At 41.0% G+C, this 15,532-nt stretch overlaps 2 protein-coding genes and 1 pseudogene across 2 annotated transcripts, besides 5 other annotated features; all 3 read right to left on the minus strand.

Annotated features, from left to right (window-relative positions):
* Positions 1-6,256: part of a repeat region that runs on past the window's edge.
* Positions 7,129-7,386, minus strand: TB927.1.50 (hypothetical protein, unlikely; the record flags this gene model as incomplete). The annotated part of the gene is made up of 1 exon (XM_841286.1): positions 7,129-7,386. The coding sequence occupies one exon, from the start codon at positions 7,384-7,386 to the stop codon at positions 7,129-7,131; it is 258 nt and encodes an 85-aa protein (XP_846379.1).
* Positions 7,329-7,386: a sequence feature (Signal peptide predicted for Tb927.1.50 by SignalP 2.0 HMM (Signal peptide probabilty 0.997, signal anchor probability 0.000) with cleavage site probability 0.455 between residues 18 and 19).
* On the minus strand, positions 8,030-10,012 carry TB927.1.60 (annotated as a pseudogene).
* Positions 8,030-10,012: a sequence feature.
* Positions 10,013-11,039: 1,027 nt separating this feature from the next.
* Positions 11,040-12,952: a sequence feature (RHS4 sequence at 3'-end of RHS5-RHS4 chimera).
* On the minus strand, positions 11,040-13,097 carry TB927.1.70 (retrotransposon hot spot (RHS) protein; retrotransposon hot spot protein 4 (RHS4); the record flags this gene model as incomplete). The annotated part of the gene is made up of 1 exon (XM_841287.1): positions 11,040-13,097. The coding sequence occupies one exon, from the start codon at positions 13,095-13,097 to the stop codon at positions 11,040-11,042; it is 2,058 nt and encodes a 685-aa protein (XP_846380.1).
* Positions 12,953-13,097: a sequence feature (RHS5 sequence at 5'-end of RHS5-RHS4 chimera).
* Positions 13,098-15,532: the final 2,435 nt, after the last annotated feature.

Here is a 15,532-nt window from a genome sequence, read left to right on the forward strand (position 1 = left end):
TACACGCAGTATACTGCCACTTGTGTGAGAATACTTTTAGTACAGGCGAGTACACGCAGTATACTGCCACTTGTGTGAGAATACTTTTAGTACAAGCGAGTACACGCAGTATAGTGCCACTTGTGTGAGAATACTTTTAGTACAAGCGAGTACACGCTCTATACTGCCACTTGTGTGAGAATACTTTTAGTACAAGCGAGTACACGCAGTATACTGCTACTTGTGTGAGAATACTTTTAGTACAAGCGAGTACACGCAGTATACTGCCACTTGTGTGAGAATACTTTTAGTACAAGCGAGTACACGCAGTATACTGCTACTTGTGTGAGAATACTTTTAGTACAAGCGAGTACACGCAGTATAGTGCCACTTGTGTGAGAATACTTTTAGTACAAGCGAGTACACGCAGTATACTGCCACTTGTGTGAGAATACTTTTAGTACAAGCGAGTACACGCAGTATACTGCTACTTGTGTGAGAATACTTTTAGTACAAGCGAGTACACGCAGTATACTGCCACGTGTGTGAGAATACTTTTAGTACAAGCGAGTACACGCAGTATAGTGCCACTTGTGTGAGAATACTTTTAGTACAAGCGAGTACACGCAGTATACTGCCACTTGTGTGAGAATACTTTTAGTACAAGCGAGTACACGCAGTATACTGCCACTTGTGTGAGAATACTTTTAGTACAAGCGAGTACACGCAGTATACTGCCACTTGTGTGAGAATACTTTTAGTACAAGCGAGTACACGCAGTATACTGCCACTTGTGTGAGAATACTTTTAGTACAAGCGAGTACACGCAGTATACTGCCACTTGTGTGAGAATACTTTTAGTACAAGCGAGTACACGCAGTATACTGCCACTTGTGTGAGAATACTTTTAGTACAAGCGAGTACACGCAGTATACTGCTACTTGTGTGAGAATACTTTTAGTACAGGCGAGTACACGCAGTATACTGCCACCCCTGTAAGAATACTTTTAGTACAGGTTAGTACACACAGTATACTGCCACCCCTGTAAGAATACTTTTAGTACAGGCGAGTACACACAGTATACTGCCACCCCTGTAAGAATACTTTTAGTACAGGCGAGTACACACAGTATACTGCCACCCCTGTAAGAATACTTTTAGTACAGGCGAGTACACGCTGTATACTGCCACCCCTGTAAGAATACTTTTAGTACAGGCGAGTACACACAGTATACTGCCACCTCTGTAAGAATACTTTTAGTACAGGCGAGTACACACAGTATACTGCCACCCCTGTAAGAATACTTTTAGTACAGGCGAGTACACACAGTATACTGCCACCCCTGTAAGAATACTTTTAGTACAGGCGAGTACACACAGTATACTGCCACCCCTGTAAGAATACTTTTAGTACAAGCGAGTACACGCAGTATACTGCTACCCCTGTAAGAATACTTTTAGTACAGGCGAGTACACACAATATACTGCTACCCCTGTAAGAATACTTTTAGTACAGGCGAGTACACGCTCTATACTGCTACTCCTGTAAGAATACTTTTAGTACAGGCGAGTACACACAATATACTGCTACCCCTGTAAGAATACTTTTAGTACAAGCGAGTACACACAGTATACTGCCACCCCTGTAAGAATACTTTTAGTACAGGCGAGTACACACAGTATACTGCCACCCCTGTAAGAATACTTTTAGTACAGGCGAGTACACGCAGTATAGTGCCACTTGTGTGAGAATACTTTTAGTACAAGCGAGTACACGCAGTATACTGCCACCCCTGTAAGAATACTTTTAGTACAGGCGAGTACACACAGTATACTGCCACCCATGTACGAATACTTTTAGTACAGGCGAGTACACACAGTATACTGCCACCCCTGTGAGAATACTTTTCGTACAGGCGAGTACACACAGTATACTGCCACCCCTGTAAGAATACTTTTAGTATAAGCGAGTACACGCAGTATACTGCCACCCCTGTAAGAATACTTTTAGTATAAGCGAGTACACGCAGTATACTGCCACCCCTGTGAGAATACTTTTAGTACAGGCGAGTACACGCAGTATACTGCCACCCCTGTAAGAATACTTTTAGTACAGGCGAGTACACGCAGTATACTGCCACCCCTGTAAGAATACTTTTAGTACAGGCGAGTACACGCAGTATACTGCCACCTCTGTGAGAATACTTTTAGTACAGGCGAGTACACGCAGTATACTGCCACCCCTGTAAGAATACTTTTAGTACAGGCGAGTACACGCAGTATACTGCCACCCCTGTAAGAATACTTTTAGTACAAGCGAGTACACGCAGTATACTGCCACCCCTGTAAGAATACTTTTAGTACAGGCGAGTACACGCAGTATACTGCCACCCCTGTAAGAATACTTTTAGTACAGGCGAGTACACGCAGTATACTGCCCCCCCTGTGAGAATACTTTTAGTATAAGCGAGTACACGCAGTATACTGCTACCCCTGTGAGAATACGTTTAGTACAGGCGAGTACACGCAGTATACTGCTACCCCTGTGAGAATACTTTTAGTACAAGCGAGTACACGCAGTATACTGCTACCCCTGTGAGAATACTTTTAGTACAAGCGAGTACACGCAGTATACTGCCACCCCTGTAAGAATACTTTTAGTACAAGCGAGTACACACAGTATACTGCCACCCCTGTGAGAATACTTTTAGTACAAGCGAGTACACACAGTATACTGCTACTTGTGTGAGAATACTTTTAGTACAAGCGAGTACACACAGTATACTGCCACCCCTGTGAGAATACTTTTAGTACAGGCGAGTACACACAGTATACTGCCACCCCTGTGAGAATACTTTTAGTACAGGCGAGTACACGCAGTATACTGCCACCCCTGTAAGAATACTTTTAGTACAAGCGAGTACACGCAGTATACTGCCACTTGTGTGAGAATACTTTTAGTACAGGGGAGTACACGCTCTATACTGCCACCCCTGTGAGAATACTTTTAGTACAGGCTAGTACACACAGTATACTGCCACCCCTGTGAGAATACTTTTAGTACAGGGGAGTACACACAGTATACTGCCACCCCTGTGAGAATACTTTTAGCACAGGGGAGTACACACAGTATACTGCCACCCCTGTAAGAATACTTTTAGTACAGGCGAGTACACACAGTATACTGCCACCCCTGTGAGAATACTTTTAGTACAGGCGAGTACACGCTCTATACTACCACCCCTGTAAGAATACTTTTAGTACAGGCGTGTACACACAGTATACTGCCACCCCTGTAAGAATACTTTTAGTACAGGCGAGTACACACAGTATACTGCTACTTGTGTGAGAATACTTTTAGTACAAGCGAGTACACGCAGTATACTGCTACTTGTGTGAGAATACTTTTAGTACAAGCGAGTACACGCAGTATACTGCTACTTGTGTGAGAATACTTTTAGTACAAGCGAGTACACGCAGTATAGTGCCACTTGTGTGAGAATACTTTTAGTACAAGCGAGTACACGCAGTATACTACCACCCCTGTGAGAATACTTTTCGTACAGGCGAGTACACGCAGTATACTACCACCCCTGTAAGAATACTTTTAGTATAGGCGAGTACACGCAGTATACTACCACCCCTGTAAGAATACTTTTAGTATAGGCGAGTACACGCAGTATACTACCACCCCTATGCAATTACTTTTCGTACAGGCGAGTACACGCAGTATACTGCCACCCCTATGCAATTACTTTTCGTACAGGCGAGTACACGCAGTATACTGCCACCCCTGTAAGAATACGTTTCGTACAGGCGAGTACACACAGTATACTGCCACCCCTGTAAGAATACGTTTCGTACAGGCGAGTGCACACAGTATACTGCCACCCCTATGCAATTAGTTTTCGTACAGGCGAGTACACGCAGTATACTGCCACCCCTGTAAGAATACGTTTCGTACAGGCGAGTACACACAGTATACTGCCACCCCTATGCAATTAGTTTTCGTACAGGCGAGTACACGCAGTATACTGCCACCCCTGTAAGAATACTTTTAGTACAGGCGAGTACACGCAGTATACTGCCACCCCTGTGAGAATACTTTTAGTACAGGCGAGTACACACAGTATACTGCCACCCCTGTAAGAATACTTTTAGTACAGGGGAGTACACACAGTATACTGCCACCCCTGTAAGAATACTTTTAGTACAGGGGAGTACACGCAGTATACTGCCACCCCTGTGAGAATACTTTTAGTACAGGGGAGTACACACAGTATACTGCCACCCCTGTAAGAATACTTTTAGTACAGGGGAGTACACACAGTATACTGCCACCCCTGTAAGAATACTTTTAGTACAGGGGAGTACACACAGTATACTGCCACCCCTGTGAGAATACTTTTAGTACAGGCTAGTACACGCTCTATACTGCCACCCCTGTAAGAATACTTTTAGTACAGGGGAGTACACACAGTATACTGCCACCCCTGTGAGAATACTTTTAGTACAGGCGTGTACACACAGTATACTGCCACCCCTGTGAGAATACTTTTAGTACAGGCGTGTACACACAGTATACTGCCACCCCTGTAAGAATACTTTTAGTACAGGCGTGTACACACAGTATACTGCCACCCCTGTGAGAATACTTTTAGTACAGGCGTGTACACACAGTATACTGCCACCCCTGTAAGAATACTTTTAGTACAGGCGAGTACACACAGTATACTGCCACCCCTGTAAGAATACTTTTAGTACAGGCGAGTACACACAGTATACTGCCACCCCTGTGAGAATACTTTTAGTACAGGCGAGTACACACAGTATACTGCCACCCCTGTAAGAATACTTTTAGTACAGGCGAGTACACACAGTATACTGCCACCCCTGTAAGAATACTTTTAGTACAAGCGAGTACACACAGTATACTGCCACCCCTGTGAGAATACTTTTAGTACAAGCGAGTACACACAGTATACTGCCACCCCTGTGAGAATACTTTTAGTACAAGCGAGTACACACAGTATACTGCCACCCCTGTAAGAATACTTTTAGTACAGGCGAGTACACACAGTATACTGCCACCCCTGTGAGAATACTTTTAGTACAGGCGAGTACACACAGTATACTGTCACCCCTGTAAGAATACTTTTAGTACAGGCGAGTACACGCTCTAGACTGCTACCCCTGTAAGAATACTTTTAGTACAAGCGAGTACACACAATATACTGCCACCCCTGTGAGAATACTTTTAGTACAGGCGAGTACACACAATATACTGCTACCCCTGTAAGAATACTTTTAGTACAGGCGAGTACACACAATATACTGCTACCCCTGTAAGAATACTTTTAGTACAGGCGAGTACACACAATATACTGCCACCCCTGTAAGAATACTTTTAGTACAGGCGAGTACACACAGTATACTGCCACCCCTGTGAGAACACGTTTAGTACAGGCGAGTACACACAGTATACTGCCACCCCTGTAAGAATACTTTTAGTACAGGCGAGTACACACAGTATACTGCCACCCCTGTGAGAATACTTTTAGTACAGGCGAGTACACACAATATACTGCTACCCCTGTAAGAATACTTTTAGTACAGGCGAGTACACACAGTATACTGCCACCCCTGTGAGAATACTTTTAGTACAGGCTAGTACACACAGTATACTGCCACCCCTGTAAGAATACTTTTAGTACAGGCGAGTACACACAATATACTGCCACCCCTGTAAGAATACTTTTAGTACAGGCGAGTACACACAATATACTGCCACCCCTGTAAGAATACTTTTAGTACAAGCGAGTACACGCAGTATACTGTCCCCCCTGTGAGAATACTTTTAGTACAGGCGAGTACACACAGTATACTGCCACCCCAGTAAGAACACGTTTAGTACAAGCGAGTACACACAGTATACTGCCACCCCTGTAAGAATACTTTTAGTACAGGCGAGTACACACAGTATACTGCCACCCCTGTAAGAATACTTTTAGTACAGGCGAGTACACACAATATACTGCTACCCCTGTAAGAATACTTTTAGTACAGGCGAGTACACACAGTATACTGCCACCCCTGTAAGAATACGTTTCGTACAGGCGAGTGCACGCAGTATACTACCACCCCTATGCAATTACTTTTTGTACAGGCGAGTGCACGCAGTATACTACCACCCCTATGCAATTACTTTTAGTACAGGCGAGTACACGCAGTATACTACCACCCCTATGCAATTACGTTTCGTACAGGCGAGTACACGGGGGGAACCAAGCGAAATTATTTGTTAAGGTGATGTCAGCGGTGGGGTAGTGAGTGAAATGTTGTGGAGGAATGTGGAGTTATGGTATGGGAGTTTATGATGGTATTTGCTTAAATTAGAAGTAGTGTCAAGGAATTAAAAGATGACAAATAAAATGTGAAACCGGTATACGTGAGTGGGTGATTAATATATTTTATAATTTGTTCTTTTCTTAAGAATGAAATGGGTATATAAAAAAACCAAATAACGTATGTTTAGGAGCCTTTATATGGATTTATTTCACAACGTCTTTCTAACTTATTCTTGCTGAACTTATGAGTATATTGGCCCTGTTCCACCTATAAAGCCGTTGATTTATAAATGGGGTGGATTTAACTTCTTCACATTAGCCACTGTTTCCACAAAACAATACGATGAGCCATTGTTATAAATTTTAAGACGTTGTCACACATGCTTAAAGTGTTTGACATTAGAAAAGAATGTAGTTCCCTGCGCATTATGCTGCCACAGTGCAACATTTCCTACAGTCCTATGTTGGTAAATCAGCAACCTACTGAAAGGCGTAACGGAAAGCACCGTTTCTTTTTTAAAAGTTTATCTTCATTCGGTTTTTTTTTTGTCAAGCGATATGAATGAGCTTCTGTGTGTGTATCTGTGTATGTCTGTGTTTGTTTGTGTGTACCAACACATATTTGGCATCAACTTCCATGGTTGCTACAATACTGTCTGCTGGAAGTACTTTTAGAAACGCGGTGGAAACAGGGACCTCCACATCGCTTTTATTTTTAGACGCGTCTGGTGGACATAACTGATGTCGCTTCTGCCAACGTGACCATGAGGAAGAGAGATATAATAATAATAATAACTTTTATTTATAAAAAATGTTTAGAAACAGATGGTGATGAACAATCCTTCTGACAGGACTGCAGTGGTGGGATGAGCACCTCAACATCAGCACCATTATGGGTGGCGTCCACCGTCCAAACAGTTGTGTACGGGACAGCGGTCACAAGGCGATTTTGTGTTATTTCAGCGAGAGGAGTAAAGAAATCCACACGGCACTGGTCGTCTTGATCTGCATTTTTTTCCAAAGATGACAGCAACACCACAAGCAGAGCTAAAGCATGCATAGGCGGAACAGCACCCTCGTCGATATGGAACAACACAGCAACTGTCACGCTCTCATTTCCTTTAGCGCGTGCATCAACTACTCATGTTACATACACTACCTGTAGAGCCACCTTCAGACACATTAATATATCAATGTATTTAAAATAAAGTAAAAAAAAAAAGAAAATAGAAAAGAAAAGAAGTGAAGAGGACTTCACTGCATTTTCACGGCATACAACGGCGAAATCGTTATTTTCGTTGTTGTTTTCTCTCCCTCCATCTCTTTTGTTATCGCCAAATAACAAAAGGAACCATGAATATTATCACAATTACTGCGCGTTACAGTTTGGTGTCACATTTTATTTTTAAATCCCCATGTGAGGATGCGCAATTTAGTGTACAGATAAATTTCACCCGATTCATCATTCTTCATGCAGGAAAGATGTATCAAAAAAAAAGTAAAAAATAAAAAAAAGAGAAATCACACTTTATACTATTTCTATCATTGGAATCCCATGAAATCAAGCGAAAGACACGTACTTATTCCCATTCCTTGAAGTTCTTGAAGTAAAATCTTGAACACATTGGGGGAATCCACATGTGAGACGGGTATTTTTGGCATTACATTATGAACAATACATGTCCTCTTCTCACCATTTATAACCCACACGAGCAGCATCAAATATAAATTGTGAAGAGGTATGAGATCACAAGGAGCTCGCTCTCATTGAGAAGGTTGGATGCGTCATATATATATATAATCATGTAATCCCTTTTCATTTCAACAATACGCAAACCTCCACTGCGGAATCGACTTTGAATGAGTTGACCTCGTCAGCACGAAACGGGGCCCGCCCAGTGGCATGAACATTAATCTTATCAGTAAACATGTGTTTGAGGTGTTGGTAATAAATGGGGTCAAAGAAAACATAAGTGCGTATCATCTTCCCCGTTATGCCCGAGTGGAAAATATACATCATCTCCGTGAAGATAATTGTATCCATGTTGTATCAATTCCTCATCCAGCTCTTCATCCTTATCGGTACCCAAAGATAGTGCCATCGCCTAACTTTTCCGTGAATGCACTCACACCTTTGAGCTAACAAGTTCCAGCAACTTTCCAACTGTCATACGGCTCGGGAATCCATGAGAATTTATGATCATATCTGTGCAAATGCCTTTACTCATTGAAGGGCATGTTAATACACCATCAGTCATGAGATCCACTACTCCCTCCAGCCCGTGCCGTGAGGAAAACTTATTTCAGACCTCGGGACCGCGAACTTCTCTCGTAGCAACTTTAACTTTATTGTTCTACATCCATTGATATATCCGAGTCACTGGAAGGTGAGAGATGACCACATTTGGTTCACAACAGCAGGCTGAGGGTATTTATTATATTCAAGAAAATTAGGTCTTGTTTTCATGGAAGGCACGGGAGGGTATTTGTTTACTAAAATATCAAACTGACAAACAGCCGCACCTTTACTACTGGCAATACCATCAATATTAAAGGCATTGTGTCTCGCAACATTCCAATCTGTTGGAAGAATTATATCATACATACTCACCGTTGGGAAGTCTTTCCAGTTCCATCTCATGCTTGCAGAAAACAACATAGCACCCATAGCCACAATTGAGCGAACTGCGGTTGTGTACACCTTTGCGTCTTCAATATCGTAACCTCTATAGCTCATAATGCATACCATTGTATTAATTCCCGCATCTAATATTTTGTAGTTGCTTAGGTTCATAGCCTTCGTCCAGCAAAGGGATCGTTGAGAGTAAGCACTCAACATAAGTACTGTGTCCATTTATAATGTACTGAATATACGCAATGGTTCCAACAGCTTGCTTGCCAATGGCTGACTGTAATGTGTTTCGTGCAAATTGATTGTGATGTGGAAAGGAAAATAATGCTAGCGACAACTCCAAGTGAGTCTCGTGTACTGCTCAATGTCTTTGTGGTGAACTGCTATAAGACAGACATTCGCTTCGTCATATAAGTCAATGAATTCCACAACAAACCTTCAGCTAAAATATCGTTAATCGATCACTTACTTGAACTCAAGTTATCCAGGTGTTAAGAAATTACAGCGTGTTTACCGTCGCTAACGAAAACATACAACCTCACGATCCTTCTGCCAACACAAACAATTTGAACACTCTTCTGACGGTCATTTATCGCAATTGAAACGTGTGGATGCAAGCGGCCTGTGTTCCTCAGGGTTCGTAATACATCCCGACACAAACGGCTCATGTATCGATAAACGCACATCAGCACTTCATTGAGGAAAACTGTGTAGTATTTAAGAAATTCGTTAAGGCTGATATAATCTATTTCCTCCACTCCAATATTGTACGCATCCGCATGTAAACAAACAAATTATCCATGTTGAGTGTTACCTGACTAAGAATAGCAAAATTATTAACCAAACAGCAACAACTTTCACCCTCTGGGGTATTGCAAGGAGGGATATACACCATTCCCCATTGACTTGAATAGAGAAATAATGATCCGCACATGTGGGTCAATACACGAAGTCATGGTCACTCCACTGCTGCCGTTACATATGATCACTGCATGGTTTTCGTATCAATGTTGATGATGATATGGGATTTGCTGCTGGAGGCAACCAGAAACATAAGTTTAAGGTTCCCACGTGTGGAGAGAGGCCCAACTGCCAACCCTCAAGCAGGATAACAGAAGTGATTATAAGTAAAGAGAAGACAACATATCATAGCATGTTTACCCACCGACACATAATTGAAGAAAGAAAGAGATAGAAAGAGAGGAAAATAGAAACAATCACGTCACCAGCTGCGTGTCTGCGAAGAGCATCATCAAGAGCTGCTCCATAACTGCAACCATAACTAACATGTATAATATAATTATAACAGCTCGTATATAAAACAGCACATCCAGTAATTGCTTCTAATGTTTGCATATTTCGCTCCGTCACAATCTCTCTCCCATGACACCTACTAGAAATACAACTCAGAGGAGTTATAGTTTAGGCATGTTTCCAATACGCTCTCTCCACCAAGGATGGCGAAGAAGCAAAAAGTACTATTACATTTTTGTTCTTTTTATCATTGGCCTATAGATCCCTATCTCTACACGGATGTAAAATTTAGATTGTATAAATGAAAAGAAGATGTGAAGAGTTAGTGTAGTATAATCCAATCCTATAGTTTGTAATAGCACAAATGAAAACAAAACGTCACAATGTTTTCTTACGTCTTTCGATAACATTATTTCTGTCTTTCTTTGTGACCCTTAAGATTACGATGTGGCTTAACTCCAGTTATGCGTTAGCCTATAAAATACTGCACTCCTTCTACTTCCTCCACTACGTTGTCGTCTCGCCACGTTTCCTTGGAAACTTCATTACATTCATACCATGGCCTCCTTGCTGCACCCAAAAGAAAAAGCAGCTACACCTCCTTGCCCGCTGTGAGGTTACTGAATATACTTCGGACGTCACTGATTATGTGCACCTCTGTGTTACTCTTGTTTTGACTGCAGTCCGCTGAACTTGGTTTCCTTTCAAACTGCCACACCCCAAGCGCTGCCCACTGCCGAGGAGATTGAACCGCATATATTCACCTCCTTCCACAGCGTCCGTTGCGTGTCAAACAACAGCGACTGGCCTTACTCCAGCTATTGGGTTCACCTTCGCTTTGCTTTCATCGCTCGCCTTCCCTGTGCCTTTTTTGCTTCCTGAAGATCTACCATCAGATGAGCATTCATTTCGTCCCCAAACGTTACCTGGAATTGTTCAATCGTTTCCCAAAATGTTTGAAGTTGTTTCGCCTTCCTGGCAGGGATAACTTTGTCGACGTTAGCCTCACATTTTTGCCAATTGGTAATCACACCGCCATTAACTCCATTCATGTATATCATCTCCCAAGCCATGTTACCCGAAAACGTGTTCCAGTCCGAAAAATATCCTTTAATTCTCTCCGTGAACGCATTCAACTTTGTCGCAGTGGTGGAGTGACAGCCCGACTTGGTCACGTGTAAAAGGACAAGTGTCTTTGGTTTTGGCGCTTTTTTCGCTTGCCTTCCAGGCGACATCGTGAAGCGCCCCTCAACGAAAAAAAAGCCATCCACCAAGGGTTCATAGGCTGTGGCGGGAGTGTAGAGCACCATGTATTCGCAGCGTTCAATTGGGTTCTGCCTGGCTGCTGGTAAGACTTCCCATCCAGTGAGGCACAACTGCTGAGGAGTCATGCTACTCAGTATACTTTGTTTTCCCCTCAGCTTCTCAGGCGGATGGAGGTGTCTCAAGTTCTTTGCCATCATCTCGAGAACTCGAGGATTGAGCACCGCAAACAACGCATGGCTTTCAAATGAAATGAAAGCGGCACTTCTGTTTCTCATCATGAGCTGGGACTCTGCTACTTTTCGCGCAGTAATGCCAAGCACCGCCCAAAGTAGCAAGGTCCTTATGTGCCCGGAAAGCTCTTTGCTGCGATATGAATCTCCGGAAACTCCATTTCCACGCGAACGGACTATCTGTACCATCTGGTACGACACCTCTTCAGTTTGCCAGTTCATTGATGACCTAAAAAGATCCTCGCAGCCATTTTTATCATTAGCATCGAGGCCTCTTATTTTTTTTGCCACCGCCTCCATTCGCCCGCCGTGCCCCACAGCGTCGTAAACGGCACGAGGCACCGGGCCTGCCACGGCAATACGCTGCTTTACAGTTTCCCATTCGTCCTTTAGTCCTCCTCTTAACTCTTGTTTCGCCGTGTTGGATACCTTTTTATCTAATGCTACTGATAAATTCTTCCATGCCACAAACGCCTTTATGTCACGCACATCATCGCAGTTTATAATAATATGGCGGCTTCCCATGTCCTTTTCCCACTCCTCGTAATGTACCGTATCGGGGGAAGTGAGGACAGTTACACCCCAACCCAAATGGCACAGCTCATCAGGCGGTATAAGTAAGCTCTTACCGATGTCGACAATGATGTGACCTCTTTTTTTTCTTATTGTTTTTATGAAGGTAACGGCGGAATCGGTGCTTCTGTCTTCCTCAACCCTCCCCTCTTCTCCGGGTTTCTTGTTATATATTAGGTAAGCGATTTTACCCACGAAATATGCAACAACATCAAGCATTCCTTCATGGAAGTGAAGCAGTGAATGAAGCAAAAATGATCCAAGGCCACATGATTTACCAATACCAGGTGTACCAATAACAATATGTATCGGTGAATCCTCAGCTTTTTCTACCCAACATGCTCTCAGCCCTTTTTCGACTTTATACCACACGCGCATAATTTCACGACGGATGTATACATGTTTAAATTTTTCGTTGCACCTCTCAGTGTGGCCCAATGCAAACCTGTTGTATGGCCAACCCTTCTCCGAAGTGAGAACGAAAATCTCCAAACCATCGGGTCTCTCCTCAATCTCTGCATCAACATTCGCAGGGTCAGGAGTTATATCAACCTCCGCTTCGGTCCATATGCGCTGTGGTTTTCCATCGAACACTTTCATTCCAAGTGGATCTTCATCATAACCCGACATCACATAACTCCATTTCGCATTATAAATGGAATCGTATAATTTCTCTTCGAGAGATTTGCCCTCTCCGGTTTCTGATGGGTTCTCGTTTTTTCGGCCGGCTTGTCTCTTCATCGGGCGGTACGCACCATTCAACCATCCATTTAAAATATTCCGAGTATCTCCCACACAACCACCATTCTGATTCATTTCACTCTCCGAATAATAATCTTAATTGAGTGTGTTGTGTTATTCCTTTCTTTGTAATATAAATTAAGAAAAGAATTAAGATGAGGGAATTTAAAATGGATACGCTTCTAAACCAAATCAAATATACAATCAATGAATATTAGGTATTAATATGGAAGATGGAAACTATTTATTGAAATTAAGATTCGGTTCAAATCTTATCATGTGTTAAGAACTCACAGCAACTTAAGCACAAATAAGGTATGACAGTATGAATAAACATTTCTGTTGAGAGGAAAACTCAAACAACAATTCCCAGTTACTTCACACAATCATTTCAGAAAAATTAATATACTTACATATATATTTATAGAAAAGCAAAAACAAATAAATAAATGTGGCATTGCCATGAAAAACAGCATATAATAGGTTTATTGATAAATCATGCAAAACGTAGAATACTCGGTTAAAGGTGCTCACGTGCATAATGATGGCGCTTCACATTGAAAAATAATACAAGCAACGATCAGAACTTGCGTATAATCTCATATGACCCGTCACTCGAAATGACACGTTGCTGTGACCAATTAATTTTGCAACAACAATTTTTATGAATACTCTCACACTCCGAATCAGTACACAGTGTGCAAATGAGAGTACGAGATATCAAAAAAACGATAATAATCGCCGTAAAAAGTAAAACCAACAAAAATAAAATCTTATACATCAAAGAGTAACCTCTCTCACCTGACGAACAAGTGCTGCTCACTTTCTTTATTCTTTATTTAAGTGATCCTGTGTTTATTTTTCCTGCAGCCATGGAACCATGAATCAAAGAAATATATATATTAAGGCATGAAAGGTATTAGTTTTTGTTTTTGGTATTGGAGCACCTCGCCATGCGTCTGCTTTTGCTCCTTGGTGAAACTCAAAAGGAACGAAAGGCTCACGGAATGGAACAAATATATTTGTGGGAATAATAATTCAATATTAGGCCTCTTTTGAGGAGTGTGCTAAGTGGAATAATGGTGAAAAAGAAGTATTGAAAATTTATGCCACATGGACAAATGCTTTACAATATTTTCTCGCTGTCTGAAAAATATGGAATATATGGAATATATAAGGAACCAGAAACATAGGGAATATATGAAGTATAAGAAAATATATCAAATATAAGAAAATATATGATATATTCTGAAGTGCCGGATGTGTTTGTGCGTGTCTTTGTATGTGTTCTCTGCTTTATATATCACTAAATGTTTTACACAATTCATTTTACTTTGCGTATGCTAATCGCTTGTTTCTCCCTGTATAAATTAGTGGAAATATCCATTAGAGAAATAATAATTTACTTTTTTTCTTTTCCCTTCTCTTCCATTCCCGCTAATGTTTCACCCGCCTATTTTCATTCCTTATAAATACTGTAAATTTCTTTTTGTTACTGTAACTATTTCCAAAAAAAAAAAATGTAAGACACTTTAAGCATTACATATCATAATATTTCTAAACTCCTCTTTTGTTATGTTAAGCTACTAATATTTTTATTTCCCATTCATTTTATTCAGTGGAACATACAAAACCCCTTCAAAAGTCCTTCCTTGGTTTTTTCTTCAACATTATAATATAGCTTGTGGAATATACAAATATATAATAACCATAAATGTGTTATACATCTTCACAACATCAGAAGCTATACAACAGAATTATGTTCTTCAAGAAGCAGTGGTTGTGTTTCCTTTTATTTTATCTCATAGTCAAACTAATTAATTAATTACTAATAACTTCCTCCAAAGATATTGCTTCCACTTTCTTGGATTACTCAGCAGCGTAACACCGGAGTCTTGAAATGAAGAGTCGCAGTTCAAAGAATACAAAACAGGAAACAGAGACTCGCACCTTCACAATTGGTTGCATTTGAATACATCAAACGCATTTATACACTTGCATTCCTAGTTTCTTTTTGGGGGGGTGGAGGGTAAATGCAAAATGTATCAAGTTGACGAGTAGCAGAAATACAACACTTGATATAATTTCACTTACATATAAGCTTTCTTTTCCCACTTTATTTCAATTCATAATATTTTGATAGCAATGTAATGCAGCATTCAGCTATAAACATTTTAACCATAAATATAGTAACTAATGTGTGAATGGTAACCCATTGCGATACATTCCATATGGAACAATACCACATTGTTAAATATACGCATTTAATTAAAACTATAGCACTAAATTGAAAATTAAAAAATTAAAAGAGAAAAAGATATGAATTATCAAAAGAGGCATATTCTTCACTAACATGCACTTGTTTCAATATAATCATAATTTGAAATTAATTTAAATGATAAGTGGCCCAATATCCTGAAATGACACAATAACAATGATTTCATTATAGCAACTGTAAAATAATGATATGCAATAAAATAAATAATATAAATAAATTAAAATACAGCAAG

This window comes from Trypanosoma brucei, chromosome 1 (genome assembly GCF_000002445.2).
Source record: "Trypanosoma brucei brucei TREU927 chromosome 1, complete sequence".
NCBI lineage: Eukaryota > Euglenozoa > Kinetoplastea > Trypanosomatida > Trypanosomatidae > Trypanosoma > Trypanosoma brucei.